The following is an 18,294-nucleotide window of genomic DNA, read 5'->3' on the forward strand; positions in this document are numbered from 1 at the left end:
ATCTGTAACTACGCGTTAAGTCTGTGATGTTTGTTTCTCTTCCTGTGCGGTGGTTTGACCTTCATGTGCACAAACTTGACGTATGTGTGTTAGCGCCGTCTGCAGAAGCAACTCATATAGCTGCGATATCTGTAACTACGCTAAGTCTATGTGTTTGTTTCTCTTCCCGTGCGGTGGTTTGACCTTCATGTGACAAACTTGACGTATGTGTGTTAGCGCCGTCTGCAGAAGCAACTCATATAGCTGCGATATCTGTAACTACGCGTTAAGTCTGTGTTTGTTTCTCTTCCTGTGCGGTGGTTTGACCTTCATGTGCACAAACTTGACGTATGTGTGTTAGCGCCGTCTGCAGAAGCAACTCATATAGCTGCGATATCTGTAACTACGCTAAGTCTATGTGTTTGTTTCTCTTCCCGTGCGGTGGTTTGACCTTCATGTGCACAAACTTGACGTATGTGTGTTAGCGCCGTCTGCAGAAGCAACTCATATAGCTGCGATATCTGTAACTACGCGGTAAGCGTCTATCGTATGCTTGTTTCTCTTCCTCGGCGGGGGTTTGACCTTCATGTGCACAAACTTGACATGTGTGTGTTAATGCGTTGCCGCAGAAGCAAATCATATAGCTGCGATATCTGTAACTACGCGTTAAGCGTCCATCATATGCTTGTTTCTCTTCCTCGGCGGGGGTTTGACCTTCATGTGTACAAACTTGACGTGCGTGTGTAAGGTGCCGGCTTGTGTGAACGCTTTGCCGCAGAAACTGCATTCGTACGCTTTCTCGCCCGTATGGATCTGGCAATGAAAAGTATTACATATTTTACAATAATGTATAAAGATGCAACGGATATCCGGTCACAATCCGGTATCCGGCGACATTTTACTATCCGGTCGGATACCGGTTATTAATGTAGTGTAAGAAGTCCTATAATATTAAAAAAAGATAAAAGATTGATTTTAGTGACAAATTGAATAAGAAAACTCGAGTAACTTAAATATCGAACCACAAAGTAATCAATGCAACGCTGCAATATAGTATGAATTACGGTAAATTTTTATCAAGAATTTTATATTCGGGATACTTTGCACTCTTGTGGATAAAATGCAACTTTGTCACTCATTTTAGAATTATCAAGAGAGCCTTTACCAGTTGGTGTGGTGAAAAATAATTGGAAATGAAATGAAATATTTATTTTCCAAGTAGGCATATTACAATGCGCTTATGAACGTCAAATAAAGCTACGCCGGCTCTAACCCTACGCCTCAGCCTCGAGAAGATTTCAGTCCCCCCTCAGTTGGAGGGGGGTATCCACTATGGGACCGGCAAGATACTCGGCGGGCCACTTCTTTTCAAAACATTACATCTTATAAAAAACAAGATACAATTGTACAGGGGACTCGCATTCAGGCCGGAGCTGCGGCTGACCAGGCCCAAATTCTCAAGCGCCGTAAATACTCGTCGTTGCTCAAAGACTACGAGTTTGCGGCGCTCGCAGTTGAGACTTTCGGTCCCTGGTCGGCCGATATGAAATCATTCATGGGGGCACTGTCGGCACGGCTGGTCGACACCACAGGGGACCCCAGGGCTGGCGCGTACCTCTGTCAACGTATCTCACTTGCGATACAAAGAGGTAACGCCGCCAGTGTCATGGGGTCCATGCCGCAAGCCGACCTACTGGAAGGGGTATTTTCCTTATGACTGGGTTATCACTGTAGGTAGGTAAGTATTTTTATATGCATATAGGTATAGTTTGTTATGTAGTATTTACTTATTTTTAGATTTAACTTTAGTTTTAATGATATGTTTAATCTTTTGTTATTTTAACTATAAAACTCCCGTGAGACTCCCGTGAAACATGTCGAACGCTATATCGACTTAATACGTGAGTAACCCGCTTAAAATATTTTTAAATATCTTTTGTTATGTTTAATAAATATAGTTGTCCTTTTGAATTAAAATTTAAATTTCAATGGCGAATAAAGCCCGCACCAGAGAAATAAGAATTTTAAATATAAATAAAATACTTGTTAAATTTTAGTAATGTAGTAACTAATAATGTATCCAGATACAATTTAATAAGCAAAAGTATTCATAAAAAAAAAAATTAATAATCTATGGAAATTAATTTCAAGAAATGGCTGAACAAAGTGTATGATGCTCCCCTACGTTGTAGTTAGTGTGCACTGTGCAGTTCTCAAGCAGTTGGGTTGCATTAGCTTCCTAAGGCTCAAGGACCTATGTACCTGTAGTGCTTATTAATTTTGATAAAATTTTGATAAAAGATTTTAAAAAATGGAATAGACTTGCATTTTTTTTTGTTTCTTTCCATTTTCAAACGTTACAAAATAAACTCTATTCTCTGCTTGATAAGTTGTAATTTCGGCGACAGTTTTTTTAACCCCCGACGCAAAAACGGCGGGGTGTTATAAGTTTGACGTGTCTGTCTGTCTGTGGCATCGTGGCTCCCGAAACTAAATCTTTGAAAGCTGAGTGAGTCGGGGGTTTTTTCAAAATTTTAATTTTGTGGTTATTTTCATATGTATGGCTGGCTGGCCTTGATAGGAGGTTAGGGCTACTTACAGCGCGGTGCACGTAGACGGAAGATTGGTGCAGGAACGTCTTGGGACACTCCGGGCAGCGGTACTTGCGCAGGCGCGCGTGTACAATATCTCGGTGCTCCTGCAAAAAGCATATAATATTATTCCACACTCTTCTTCTTCCTCCTACCCTTATCCCACGTTATGTGGGGTCGGTACAACACGTCTTCCTCTTCCATTCTCCTCTATCTTTCGTCATCTCAACACTCACATCTTTCTTTCTCATGTCCTCTTTCACACAATCCATCCATCGTTGTTTGGGTTTACCCCTCCCTCTCCATCCATCAACATTCATCTCCAACATTCTTTTGCCTATATGACACTCATCCCTCCTCATTACATGACCGTACCACGCCAACCTGCCACTCCTCATCTTTTCCGTTATAGGCGCAACTTTCAAACTTCCCCTAATATACTCATTCCTGATCCGATCCATTCTGGTCACTCCACACATCCATCTCAACATTCTCATTTCCGCTACGTATTATTCCACACTATATTATTCCACATTATATCAAAGCACCACACTATATTATTCCACTCTATATCAAAGCAAAAAGCGGTGGCGGCCGAGTGGATATGACGCCAGACTTTCAATCCGGAGGTCTCGGGTTCAATTCTTGGCTCGTACCAATGATATAATTAAATTAAGACGTTTCGGACATGACATTATTCAATTCAATTCAAAATATATTTATTCATGTAGGTAGGCCTAGGTAATTACAAGCTCTTATGAATAGTTCATTACATATATATTATGATCTTAATCTAACCTATTTATCAGAGCAATTATTGTTGTAATTATTGTTCATAATAATATTGAGTCTACAAATATAATCTCGTGAAAGCCGAGAAGGACAAGTCCAGTAAGTACCTAGACTTGGCTCACGAGATAACCGCCATGTGGGATGTTGAATCAACGATCATTGTTCCGATAGTCGTTTCAGCGAACGGTCTCATAGCGAAGAGTCTCGACCAACATCTTAAGAGACTCTCGCTAGGTGGCTGGATCAAGGGCCAGATGCAGAAGGCGGTGATCTTGGACACAGCGCGGATAGTCCGACGGTTCCTCTCTCTGCAGCCCTAACCACCGGCAGCTTGGGCCCCGCCCCGCTGCTGGCGGCACCCTAGGTTAGGTTTTTTATACTCGTAATATGTTTATATGTTTTTATATTGGTTTGTAAATGTTTTTATATTTTATTTTTACATACATATTGTAAAACATCTAACCTAAGAAAGAAAATAAATATTGAGTCTATAATATACAATTTCATATAAGTAAAAATAATCGTTAAACAAAAAATATATAATTAGGTATATGTATATATAAAAATACATGTCTAGTCTAGTCTTATGTCCGTGGTCACGGGTAGACTGGTCCTGGTTAAGTCCCGTTTTAATTTAATAATATGAGTGAAATCGTGTTAGTTTAAATCAAAATATCGTACCAATGAGTTTTTGGGAACTTACGAAATATCATTTAATATTTACCACTAGCTTTTTGGTGAAGGAAAACATCCTGAGGAAACCTGTGATCATTAGTGTAAATCTAAATCAGTAACCTGCATTATGACGACCGGTCTGGCCTTGCGCGTAGTGACCCTGCCTGCTAAGCCGCGGTCCTGGGTTCGAATCCCGGTAAGGGCATTTATTTGTGTGATGAACGCTGATATTTGTTCCTGAGTCATGGATGTTTTTTATGTGTCTGAGTTCTCACAACACAAGCCTTCTTGAGCTTACCGTGGGACTCAGTCAATCTGTGTAAGAATGTCCTATAAGGGCCGATTATCACTAAAATAATTGCACTAGACCCTACTCATAGTGTTGTGTTCCTGTCGGTGAGTAAGGCTGCCAGAGCTCAACGAGGGTGCGGTGTGCTGATGACGGGAGGACTTATGGAACTAACTTGTTCCGTCTATTGTCCTTTGAGTCGTAGACAACCCGAACCCTCCTTAGAACTTGTACACTCCTTTTTGCTGTGTACTTAACACAGCAAAAGCAGCGTAACACAGCAAAAGGGAATGTACAAGTTTCTAATGGGGTGGCAACGCGCATGTGACACTGTTGGAGTTGCAGGCGTCCATAGGTTACGGCGTATGCTTGATTGCCACCGACGTAGTATAAAAAAAAATATATCTGTGTGACGCATCTGAAGCTCAGCACGCACTGCTAACATTGCTCTATCTAAACCTGCATTACAGTGAACATACCCGGAGCAGCGTGGCCGTGACGAATCCTTTGGGGCACTCCGTGCACTTGAAGGGCCGGTCGCCTGTGTGACGCATCTGGTGCGTCTTGAGCAACGCCAGGCACTGCGGACAATACCATCATTATATCAGCCTTTTATCGACCACTGCTGAGTATAGATACACCTCGGACAATGGCGAAATATATGAAAGAGGCGCATTCTTAACACAGTCTAAGCTCGTGTAGGTGAACGCGTACTATGCTTGTATGAGTGAGATATGACAGGTCGACTGTTCGTGTTTTTGACAGGCGGTAACTGTGAGGTAACCGAGAGGGGGTGGGCGGCACTTTCAGCGGGGAGCGGGAGTGGCCATACCGTACGATAGTACTCTTTATTATACTGTGACATAAGCCTCTCTTCTAGTACGCCTCTGATTACTAAAATTACTAAATCTCAATAGTTGTGAATTATTTTAAACTGAGTGTGAAAATCAGGCATGAATAATAAAATTATAGAATATGACTTAAATATGAAAATGTAGTAATAAAACATTTAAATAAATCATTTTTTTTACCTAGCTGCGTGTATGTGTGTGTGTGTGTGTGTTTGTGTGTAACTCATCGAGTAAGTGCCTTTCCACATTATCCGATCCGATATCGGATGTAGGACCGATATCCCACACATACAAGCCACCATCTTTGATTTTTGCCTTTGAAATCCTTTCGACATCCGATATGGAATCGGATACTGTGAAAACGCAGTAAGCCTTCCCGCATTCCTGGCTGCATGTGTGTGTAAACTCACCGAGCCTTCCCGCAGATCTCACACATATTATCCAGTTTGGACTTCGGTTTAGCTCCTCGCCGCTCGCTGTGTGTGTGTGTGCGTCTGTGTTTGTGTGTAACTCATCGAGTAAGTGCGTTTTCACATTATCCGATCCGATATTGGACCGGATAGCATGAAAACGCACTAAGAATGTATGTGTGTGTGTTTGTGTGTAAACTCACCGAGTAAGCCTTCCCGCAGATCTCACACATGTTATCCAGTTTGAACTTCTGTTTGGACTTCGGTTTAGCTCCGCGGCGTTCGCCGACTGGCTTCGGTCGGTTCGGTCGAACCGGTTTGATGTTGAGATGGACTCTGTCTATGTGGACCGAGAGTGACACCTTGGATAGGAAGGATTTTGAGCACTGGAACAAAATATCGACTTTTATAAGCGACTAGCTTTTGCCCACGGCTTCACTCGCGTTAAATTTGAAACTTAAGGATAACTCCATAGAAACTAATTAAATAAATAAATATAAATATTATAGGACATTCTTACACAGATTGACTGAGGCCCACGGTAAGCTCAAGAAGGCTTGTGTAGTGGGTACTCAGACAACGATATATATAATATATAAATACTTATATATATAGAAAACATCCATGACTCAGGAAGAAATATCTGTGCTCATCACACAAATAAATGCCCTTACCGGGATTCGAACCCGGGACCGCGGCGCAGCAGGCAGTGTCACTACCGACTGCGCCAGACCGGTCGTCAAACACAAACTAATTAACATTATTTTTACCTTTTTTCCCAACGTTTCGGCCAGACTGGGACATGTGACTTTAAATATGTGTACAAAGCGCGAGAACTTAAAGTGTTATATTCCATAGTAACTTCCAACCCCCATTTTGGGAAGTGGGGGGGTTAGAAAGAGACAAAAAGTAGCCTATGTCATTCTCCATCCCTTCAGCTATCTCTATTTAAAAAATCAGGTCAATTCATCGCTACGTTTTGCCGTGAAAGACGGACAAACAAACAGACACACACACTTTCCCATTTCAGCAGTTCCCGGCAACTTTGTACATAGCCACGTGAGCAAATTTTAATTGATCCTATTTTGTTACCAACATTTAGTAATATAAGTCGAATTTCGTAAGATATATACAGGTTAATTGTTATAATTAAGAAATTATAGATACTAGAGAACCTTAATGACGAAATAAAACTTAATAAAATCTGAATTATTCAACAAAATCTTGGTAACAAAATAGGAATTAATAATAACAAATTTAACTTTTTCCTTAATTTTTGTACAAACTTTTCGAGAACTGCTGATTTTATAATATTAGTATGGATTGCAAAGGTAGAACAGTTTTACCTATTTTTTTACCTTACTACTCGTATTTGATATGTTAACTAGTAACTACAGACTACAGAAGAACACTCGTAATACAGTACAATTCACAAGTTTGCTTGGCACGAATGGAATGAACGAAACATCAACGAAAACAACTGTGTGCGAGACACTGACTCACCGCTCACACTATATGCGAGAGACAGACTCACCGCTCGCACTGTGTGCGAGATAACTCACCGCTCACACTGTGTGTGAGAGAGAGAGGGAGAGACAGACAGACAGACAAGCTCACCGCGTCACACTCGAACAGTTGTACGCCGTGCGCTTCATGCTTGTGTCGGATCAACTCGTCTTCTGTCGGGTATAATGCTCCGCACTGCTCGCACGCACTGTAACAGAGCGAGACAAAAACAGATTAATGTACGACTTATAATATATATAAGGCCGATATTACACTATCATAGAAATATGATCGTAGACAACATGCCGTCCTTTTTCTTCACGTTGGGGTAAAAGGGAAGCATACAGACCTATGATCATATATATATATATATAATAAGACTAGCTTTTTCCCGCGGCTTCGCTCGCGTTAGAAAGAGACAAAAAGTAGCCTATGTCACTCTCCGTCCCTTCAACTATCTCCACTTAAAAAATCACGTCAATTCGTAGCTTCGTTTTGCCGTGAAAGACGGACAAACAAACAGACACACACACTTTTCCATTTATAATCTTAGTATGGATATATATGATAGCGAAAAATACAATGATAAATAAAAAACGAGAGTAGAAAAAACTTTTGAATATGATCCAGACTTGGTCGCACTTTTAATTTTTTTTATAACACGGTGGCAAACAAGCATACGGTCCGCCTGACGGCTCAGCCACGACATTGGTCTAAGCGCGACAGCGGTGTGCGGCGGCCATACATTGAAGCGAGACACAGCTGGAGATGGGCCGAATACGGACTTTGCCGAATACGAATATTCGGCCGAACATTCGGTTCAGCTGTTACCGAACCGAACATTCGGCCGAATATTCGGTTCCGCCATATTTTAAATCCTGGATTAGATTTAAAAACTTTTCAATGATTGGTAAGTAATGGGTACTAAGGCTCTTAATATTCCTATAATTTAGTGCATAAGAAAATTTTGGTTTTGTATCTTAAGCGACGTCATTTTAATTTCTAACATAATTAATTAATTATTGTAGGTACTTATATTTTAACGCATTTTTAACTCCCTTTGGTGGTTTCTTAGAATGCTGAAATAGGATGTCATTATCCAATGAATTACGAAAAAACTTACGCTATTTATTTAGTTTGTTTATTCGGTAAATATTCGGCAATATAACCGAACTATTCGGCCGAATACGAACATTGAAAAACTTGCCGAATATGCCGAATACCGAATATTTACCGAATATTCGGCCCATCTCTAGGCACAGCGATGGGACTTTTCATTCGCACGTATGGCTGCCGCTCACCGCTGTCGCGCTTAATGTCGTGGCTGGGCTGTGATGGAAAGCGGTCACCGTAGCCCATGGACGCGTACCTGTGGTCGTTGTGGCAGCGGCGGCCATCTTGCAGCTCCTTGTGGCGCTGCAGGGCTGGCTTGTTCTCAAACTGCACGCGGCACTTGCGACAGAACAACCCCGGCACCGACGGCTGTAGTTGCTGCAAACATTTCAATATTAACCAACTTGCCCGCCGCTTCGCTCGCAGAATTCGGAATGCTCCACCTCCCCCCCTCATTTTAGGGAACTGGGGGGTTAGGATCGGTTAAGCTAATTGCGACCAGTGGTAACGCTGAAAGTGAACGCAGCCGACGCGCGCGAAGGAGGGTAGATCGCGCGCTGTCTATGCAACTTTAACATCCACCCGCCTTCGTCAGTTTTCCGTGATCATGATGCATGCAACTGCGTCGAAATATCGGGAGCTCGACAAAAATCTAAAAGTAATCACGGTCTATATAAGTCTAATGAAAATAACCTTTTCTCAAACATGCAATGAAATATTGTCTTTACGTTCCTTAAAATGGGCTGGGAAGTTTCGCTTTTTGGGCGCAACAACTCGAGAGGACTGTAAAGGGATTTCATATTATTTTTAGGCCTAGGCCTGCAAAGTAACTTTTTTTTATAAAATATTGTCCTTTAGAGCATTTTTATTTTATTTCATTGTATGTTTCAGAAAAGCACTATACATGCCTCGGCGTGAAAACGGATTCCCGGCCTCGTATCCCTATCCGGCCTCGCTCGCACGCTCGCTCGGCCGTATATACCCACTTGGCCGGAAATCTTCATTTTCCCGGCCTCTGATGTAATGTACTATCGTTGTGTGAGGGCGCCTTGTGAATCCGTAGGCCACGGCAGCTACTTAATTTTACCATTGAAAGTGCTATGGACTTACAATTTGTAATCGGTGGCGGCAGGTTATTCCATTACTTCATGGCGGCGTATCGAAAGACGCTCTTATGGATGCTACTTATAACACAGTATTGATGAAAAGGAAAGGCTGTATCGTATGTATACCTTGTTGTGTGAGCGCGCCTTGTGGCTGCGCAGACCGCGGCGGCTGGTAAAGGTCTCGCCACACACTTCGCACGTGCCGCCGGCCGCGTTCTCTACCGGGTGCGCCATACGCATGTGTGTTGTGCGGGTCGTTTTCTTTCTGTCAAATTATAGACGAATATATAATTTAGGACCTGGGCGACCAAGCTTCGCTCGGACTTCTATTTTATTATATCGTATATTTAGACGATATAACGTATTTTGCGCTTAAGTATTAATGTGAAAGAAAAACGCACGAAAACTCGAAAGTTCGCGTTTCCGAAAGGACCTAAGACTAAGCTAGATCGATTTTTCACTCCCGAAAACCCTCACACAGCAAATTTCAGCGAAATCGTTAGAGCGGTTTCCGAGATCGCCGGTATATACAAATAAATATATACCTACAAGATTTGCTCATTCAAAGGTATTATTATTAGATAGATAGATAGCAGAAAGCTATGTTAAGTAATTGAAAAATATTTCAGCTAAGAAACAAATACAATTATTTCTTTTTTTTTTATAATATGTACTTAGTCTAAGTCAAAATAGTTATGTCTTAAAAATAGGACGTTGGTTGTAGAAAAGTACTCACACAAACTGTTTGTCACAGTGTCGGCACTTCAGAGTGGTCCCCGCGTGTATACCAGCATGCAGTACCGCGTGAGATCTGTAAGCATTTTTTCAGAATTCTTTATATGGCAACAATTTTACATGTAAAACTGACTGGCAACCTCTGTTCGTACATAACCTCAACCTTTGTCTCAGTGCATTTATTACGGATGTTATAATGGCTAAACCGATCAGGAGCAGTGTGAGAAGCATACTATTTTCGATTATCTGTAACTGGAATCAGGTTCGAAATAATGAAAATGAACGAATACTGAAAAAAAAAAAAAACGAATATTCGCACTATGCTTCGGGTTACCAGCTAAAGATTTTTTTTAATTTGCCGGTTTAGGAGGTCACGCGACGGCTAAACTTCGTGAACTTAGCGGTCGCGTGACCTCCTATATGCCTGAAGAGAGGCCTCCGAATTGGCCCGAAACATGTCGCAACAATAGCGATATAATAACGTGAGTACAACCGTAGATTCATTAATTATTTAGATATTAAGACAGTTAGTACTCACTCGCCCCAAATGATGTCTCCGCACTGCCTGCACTTGAACATGAGCTGGTGCGCATTCTGCAAATGTTGCCGGAGGTTCACTGCGAACCGGTAGCGACAGTGGCAGAGGTGGCACTCGTTCGCACCGACGGACTGGAAAATATCCATACTAATATCATTAATGGGAACGTGTGTGTCTGTTTGTCCGTCTTTCACGGCAAAACGGAGCGACGATACGTGATTTTTAACCCCCGACGCAAAAACGACGGGGTGTTATAAGTTTAGTTTGACGGGGGGTTAATAAACCTAATGTTTTATAAATGCAAACATTTATTACTAAACGAACGACCAAAACTACGGTGTCTGTATGTGTGTGTGTCTGTCTGTAGCATCGTAGCTTTCCAACGGATGCATCGATTTAGATTTAGTTTTTTTACAATTTATAACAAGTTTTACGTGTCTGTCTGTCTGTCTGTCTGTCCGTCGTTTTTGCGTCGGGGGTTAAAAAATAAACTGCTTAAAGACTCAGGTCTCTTACCGGATCATGCGCGATCCTCATGTGATTCTCCAAAGTAGTGTTGTTCATAAAGCCCTTGTAACACAACTGACACTTCACCACCCCCTTAATGGCCTTCTCAGACAACTTCCGTCTCTCCATATCTTCCACCATCTCCTCCTCCGTTAAACACTTCACTTCAAAATCATACTTCTTCTCAAACTCTTTATAATCTTCTTCCCTTTTTATTTTACTCTTCTTCAAAGGCGTTTCCTTCTTTTTAACTACAAATTTAACTGAAGATTCTTCTTTCACTTGACTTTTCTTTTGCGATTTCTTTCTTTTAGGAGATTCAATCTCAATTTCTGTATCTACTTTTTTTCTTTTAGCTGATTTTCTTGTTGTTCTTTTAGGTAATATATCTTCTACTACAATTTTACTTTTATCTAGACTAACTTCCGTCAAATCATCGTCTTTAACGAATGTGACATCAGTGAAGTTAATATCAAATGTTTTCGTATCATCAGTAGGCAAAAACAGATCATCATCCACATCATGATTATCATCATCAATGATATCATCACGTTTCAATTCATCTTTTACATCATTGCTTGGTTGAGTTTCTTCAAATACTATATGTATAGTTTCTTTATTAATGTGGTTTGAGAGAGGTTGTGTTAGTTTTTGTGCTTCTCTGTCAATAGTTCTGATGAAACTGTTTGAGATCTGGAAATAAATATTGTTTTTAGTTTTAACTTAGAGTAATACTTTAACTTCCTTTAGACCACAGACTCTAAGGTTACATAATTTATTAATTGCGTGCGGATGCGATCCCCAAACCGCTTGCCAAAAGCTGAGTTTACTCTTGGAGCGGGCAGGTTAAAGACTCGTTTCTGTGATAAGGCATTGTAATCGTTTAGTAGTCTACTAACATGGCAGCAGGGTCTCTGCTGGCAACCACCTGGCAGTAGACGGTCGGGACGGCTTAGTACCACGTGGAGGCGGTCAGTGGAGAAGGAGGCTGGCGGACTAGGCTGGAAGGATTTGGAAGCAGTCGCCCAGGATCGTGAAAAGTGGAAGATTGTTCTAAGAGCCCTATGTCCCTAGTGAGGGATAACAGGAATACATCATCATGCTGATCATCACTAACAGGGCAAGTTGAATAATAGCTTGTAAAAAGTTGGTTCACCCACTTACCAAGTGCATCTGCTGTAGCGCCTGCTTGAGCAGCTTGTCGGCGCGGCGAGCGCGCGCGCGGATGGCGCGACTCCGCTCGAGCCCCGCGCGGCACCACGCGCACACGTGCTGGGGGAGACCGTCCCAGGCCGACAGCTGAGGAGTTAACATAAAGGAGTCAAACTTAGTGAACAATGCTGGTTGCAGTCGGAAATAGATGATCGTTCTGGTGTAGTCGTGAGGTGTTGTAAGTGAAACAACCGTCTAATTCGCAAGCTAGTTTAAGAGGGCTTTCGTATGAAAAACAGTGAAATCGCAACCGAGCGCTTGATCATACCGTGTGTGGTATCAAATTAAAGGGCTTTGCGAGTTGTTTACAAATATATATCACATTATAGGACTTTTGGCCTGTGTGGTGACGGGTTAAGAATTTCACCACCCCTTTTCTTCCCGTGGGTGTCGTAGAAGGCGACTATGGGATATGGGTTAAATTGTGGCGTAGGCGAGAGGCTGGCAACCTGTCACTGCAATGCCACAGTTTCGTTTCGTTTTCTTGCAACCCCTTATTTGCCAAGAGTGGCACTGAAGCTTTAATAGTTTCATGTGCTCTGCCTACCCCTTTATGGGATACAGGCGTGATTGTATGTATGTATGTATAGGACTTTTTCTACTTGGTCTAACAAAATATGAGAAAATGTCCAAAAGTGGTAATAATTGTACCGGTGAAGGCTCGTTTTCAAAAATTGGCAAAAATCAATAATAGCAATTTATAATCACTAAGGCATAACAGCAATTTAAGTACACGTTGCAGATTAATTTAGTACAACACTTACTTCGATGTGTTGTAGATTTTCAAAGAAATTGTGACTTAATTTTAGGTAATTTCTGAAAAAAATTGAATTCGCCTTAGGCTAGTTTACTCTTTTTTAAAAACTTAAAATAAAAATCTAGTCTGAAATGATTGTGGTACAGGATATACGAATTATAAATTTACCCGTTTTAATATTCAAAATTGTCCAAATTTTACAAATAAGACCGATTGATTCAGCTCTATACGTGCGTTTTTCTAAACGTGCATTAGAGAAAAATTCATAATTAATTTAGTGAGTTAGTTTTCAAAAATCCAGTCTTATAAAAATCAAGATAATAAGATGCTCTAACTGAAACTTGAATTAAATAAATCTATTGGATAACGGAAATTGTAGTATTTCACCGACTAAATCTATCAATTTTACATTCTTTTGACATTTTTTTTGAAAGCAACCTTAATACTGGTTCTTGAACGGCACAAGCGCCCTATAACTACGTATAGATACGTACACATATGCATCAAGTCGCCATAGTAGGTAGTGATCCTGCCTGTTAAGCCACAGTACCAAATTCGAATACCGGTAAGGGCATTTAATTGTGTGATGAGCACCAGATATTAAATTTGTTCCTGAGTCATGAATGTTCTCATTGTCTGAGTACCCACAACACAAGCCTTCGTGGGCTTACCGTGGGACTCAGTCAATCTGTGTAAGAATGTCCTATAATATTTTTTATTATTTATTCTTTTTAAAATATACCATTTATGTGGCACAAAGATAATACTAAAGTCGCCGTCAATAGAATTTGTGAACAATGTAAACAAACCTTGTAGTCAAAATGTCTTTAATGTCCACTCTAACTCAGCAGATACTGGCTATTATCCATGTGTTATTTAATCAATTCATATCACATTATGATCCTCAACCTTTAAAATAATAAAATTGTGCTAGAGTATTGATATTTTACATAATGGTTTGTTTACATTGTTGACAATTTCTATTGATAGCGATTTTAATGTATTTTACTACAGACTTACTAATCTATTTAAAAAAAACCGGCCAAGTGCGAGTCGGACTCGGCCACCGAGGGTTCCGTACAAACTTTCTTTCAAACTACCTAGTAAAAATAATCTCATATTTTCATATAACTCTAATGACTTGACTAGAAGACAAAAGTATAGGCACTAATGAGTATTATTGTGTTTAGCGCCATCTCCCGGTCAATTTGCTAACTAATTTGCGCGACCTGGTTTTTCAGGGATTTATTTATTTATTTATTTATTAGTAAAAACATGTTTACATGACATTACAGTAAAACCAATGCGTCACGAAACTTAGATTTTAACAAAAAAGAGAGAAAATAAATAGAACAAAATTAAAAATAAAATTAAACAATTGATTTGGGCGATGACGTCACAGCGTGGCTCCGTTGCGTCGTTTGCCCCGGTGTGGGATTTGGCAGGTTGCCCCGGAACCGCCGAAAAACCACACCTTTCGGCCAGAAGTCTGCGCTCGCGATGGTGTCCTGCAGCGGCCGCGGCACGCGCACAACGAACGAGCTGAAGTGCACGTAGTGACGCGACTGCAGCTGTTGCACCCTCAGCGTGTAGCCAGTCTTCCGGCGAACGTAGTCCACCACCTCGTCAGCCATGGCGGAGTAATGCAGGCGAGACACGTAGAGCGCCCTACTCGGTGTGGCAATCCGTAGACCAGAATTCACCGGTTCCGCAGAGCCACACATAGTCTTGCGAGCCGCTCTGCGCGCCTTGCTCTTCTTTTCCACCAATCTGAACCCCTCTTCATCCACATTGGTGCAGGAAGTATTTTCCTTGGCAGGTGCCCGTACTTCACATCCCTTTGTAGTTGGTGCATTGACCCGGCTAGTTGCAGTAGACTGGCCGGCGGTGACGTCAGCGTATGCACGCTGACACCGTGATTTCGACGAAATAGGAGTCGGCCGCGCGCGCGGAGGGAGGGGCGCGCGCGGGGCGGCGGCACGTGCAGCACTTTTTACAGCGTCAGCAGCGTGCAAACTAACCGACACGACACGAGTGTCCGTAGGTCGATGATCGCACTCCAAGTCTGAAACAGCTGACCGAGCTGGAGCATAACGCAAACATTTGATTTCGTTGCGTAACTCGGTAATCGTTTCCATGCTAGCTTCAAACTTCGAGATAACTGCGGCTAAACTTGTTTTTAGGGCCACGATTTCCCTAAACAAGCTGCGAACGTCGACGTTATCCGGATCGTACGGCGGAACGATGATATCCGTCGCAACAAACTCCGGAATCCGGTCTTTGTACTCCTTCAGGATCTTCTTAATGTCCTCGAGACTTTTCTTCCCGGTTTCGTCGCCTCTCCGGTGAGGTACATAGGTGCCGGCAATCCCAAGGGACTCGCACAACACTCTCTTCGCTTCACAGATGTCGTCCACGGAAAACTTCGACGCACGCGAAGACATCCGGAAAGCAGCTGCCGCATCCATCGCCCCTTCCAGTAACAGCTTGTCTTTTTCTTGAAGGAAAGCGAGGAATTCATTTACGATGGTTTGATTCGGTTTGGAATCTGCCATCGTGTCGATTACCGATCGCGGCAAAGCGCGCGCGCTGATTTCGCAATTATAATTTAATTAAACCATCAATGCGTCTGCACCGCTGCGCGCATTGGACTCGACTCTTGGGATAATTCTTTATAATGTTAACCGATTTAAACAGTTTTTACTTTATTGGACAGAAGATGGTTTACGTAACATCTCGTATTAATTTGAAGTACGATATACATCCGCAAGGGTGGGTAAATTGAAAGTAAAAATTTGAAAAGTTTTTTGTGAATTAAAAAAAAAGTATTCAAAATACAAACACGATTATATTTTTCCTGTAATATTTAGCATAAAACCAATGTTAACTAAAATTTTCATAATTTTTCGTTGGTAAACTTCGCAGATAAGGGGGGGGGACGGTATTTTTTTTTACATTTTCCTTCAAAATTCTTTTTTTTTCCACAACAAAAGAATTATAAAAAATAGCTTATTTACGTTCAATTTTAGCTCTTTCCAACGATACCCCACTTGACCTAATAACATGAAATTTACAGTTTGCCCCCCTTTCATTTTGGCCATTTTCTACAATTAAAATTAATATATTTAAAAAAATTACACTTTCTATTTGTAGAGGTTTACAATGTTCACAACTATTCCAAATTTCAAGTTGATAGCATTAGTAGTTCTCGAGATATTTAGGAATGTGACAGACGGACAGACAGACGGACAGAGTCGCACCATAAGGGTTCCTGTTGTACCTTATTGGTACGGAACCCTAAAAACACATCAAAATCCATTGCACAGTTTTAAAGATCTAAATCTGACCCTATGTAAGGACAGACCAACAGCGAGATTTATGTTTTATTTCATGAGTAACCCTATCTCTTTGCTTTATGTCTAAAATTGATCTTTCCATGTTCTTCTGCCAAACATTTAGTTTTAGTCCCTGTTTTTTTTTTGCCCGCCTGATGTAAAGCGGTCACCGTAACCTATGGACGCCTGCAACTCAAACAGTGTCACAAGCGCGTTGCCACCCTATTAGAAACTTGTACACTCCCTTTTGCTGTGTTAAGTACACAGCAAAAAGGAATGTACAAGTTCTAAGGAGGGTTCGGAGGGGTATAATCCATTTCCATAGTTTTATTTCATGTGCAACTTTCTTCATCAATTTCCAATCAAGAGAGCAGTTCGGGTGGAGAATAACAAGATCCTAAAATATTTTTTTCTTAGAAACTGAGCTATAATAAAATAAATATAATTAATTTATTTCAAGTAACACAACTCATAATTTACAATAAAATATAAAGATAATTATTTTAGATAATTATGTGTAATAATCGTGAAAACTTAAATAAATATAAAGATACACAGAAACAACACAAACACACATACTAAAAAGTCAAGCAGCTATGTTGGTAACTTTTGTTTGAATTTTTAACATTGTTGTCACAGTTCGTCACTTTGGTTAAAGTAAAATTCATAATCCTACGGACTAAATTGACAAATGACTGACAGGTAAAATGATACCAGGAACAGCAAAATTAAAATAGGGAAGGGTATATGTCGATAACAATATATCGACAAGTTGTAAAGTACATACAACAGACAAGTTTAAATCAAGAATAAGTATATGAGTTTTAAATAAGAGGTACACATTTTGGTTTGTTCTATGTATCTTCGAGGTAGTGGATGAATACCATGCATTTTTACCCACTAGTTTTAAAACATAAAAAGGTTTCCGAGCCTGTAGGTTAAAAATAAAATACCATGTCCGACGATAATAAATTATCTGTCACGCTATGGCAAGTATATCATAAATATCTATATAATTTTCGAATTATATTATTGCTGCTTCGAAATAAAAAAAATATCTCTAATTAGCGGTCTACAGACCTTTTGATCTGTCGAAATCACAGAAAAAGTTGGTATATTGATTAGCCGATCAAATTGCCAATTTCATTGTCCCGTTTGGGTGCACCTTAAATCTACGATGTAATAATAATTTTAATATCGATAAGAACGACACTGGCCAAACTGTGGCAACATTCCTTCACACTTACTTGTCAATTTGGTCCGTAGGTTTATGGATTTTACTTTAGTTCCAATAGGTATATGTATGTATTTTGTTGTAAGACTTATAAGTGTTATGTAAATGCTACAAATAAAGAGTTGGTGTTTTACTTTTAAAGTTTTTAGGGGGCAAATAAAGGTTAAGTTTCTTAGGAGAAGCGATCGTACTCATTCCACTTGCTGAATCTCATAAACTTAAGTCCTTAACATGTATTCATTGGGTCAGAACACCTGGTTCCAACAAATGTATGCATAATATATCAAACTTATATACACTTATGACTTAGAATAGTTAATATAGCAAATATAACTCACAATTGTGCCCGTAAGATCCACATAAACCTGGTCGAGACCCCATTCTCTGATGTCAAAGAGTTTCCCTTCCCAAGCCAGGCAAATACGACACGCTACAAGATTCTCCGATTCCAGTTCTTGTTTTACCCTATTCATGGCTTTTAATCGTATCAAATGTGTTGCACATTACTAAATTTAGGAGTATAATTACTTAAATAAGCTAACATTACACAAAAATGCTAAGTTTAGGCCAATTATAAACAGTAAAATAATACAACGCTGTAATGAGATAGACGAAATATTCTTCATTTTCGTTCAAATTTCTCGTAAGTAACGCTGAGTGCTAT

The 18,294-nt window shown here is 40.5% G+C and overlaps 1 protein-coding gene across 1 annotated transcript; it reads right to left on the reverse strand.

Moving 5' to 3' along the window:
• Positions 1-43: 43 nt before the first annotated feature.
• Positions 44-18,201, reverse strand: LOC125239122 (zinc finger protein 879-like). Its single transcript, XM_048146622.1, has 12 exons — positions 17,969-18,201; positions 12,257-12,391; positions 11,102-11,785; positions 10,586-10,716; positions 10,049-10,123; positions 9,439-9,577; positions 8,463-8,584; positions 7,205-7,301; positions 5,791-5,973; positions 4,806-4,907; positions 2,579-2,677; positions 44-792 (listed from the first exon to the last, which is right to left on the reverse strand). The coding sequence occupies exons 1-12, from the start codon at positions 18,101-18,103 to the stop codon at positions 646-648; spliced, it is 2,049 nt and encodes a 682-aa protein (XP_048002579.1). The 5' UTR covers positions 18,104-18,201; the 3' UTR covers positions 44-645.
• Positions 18,202-18,294: the final 93 nt, after the last annotated feature.

This window comes from Leguminivora glycinivorella, chromosome 25, assembly GCF_023078275.1.
Source record: "Leguminivora glycinivorella isolate SPB_JAAS2020 chromosome 25, LegGlyc_1.1, whole genome shotgun sequence".
Taxonomy (NCBI): Eukaryota; Metazoa; Arthropoda; class Insecta; order Lepidoptera; family Tortricidae; genus Leguminivora; species Leguminivora glycinivorella.

Bases quoted from the DNA above. Each gene is read 5' to 3' on its own strand.
- LOC125239122 (XM_048146622.1), bottom strand. From the start codon at position 18,103: ATGAATAGGGTAAAACAAGAACTGGAATCGGAGAATCTTGTAGCGTGT. The intron at 12,392-17,968 runs GTGAGTTATATT...TTAACTCCTCAG, and splicing joins TGGATCTTACGGGCACAATT to CTGTCGGCCTGGGACGGTCT. The intron at 7,302-8,462 runs GTACGCGTCCAT...GCTCTGTTACAG, and splicing joins CGCTGCCACAACGACCACAG to TGCGTGCGAGCAGTGCGGAG.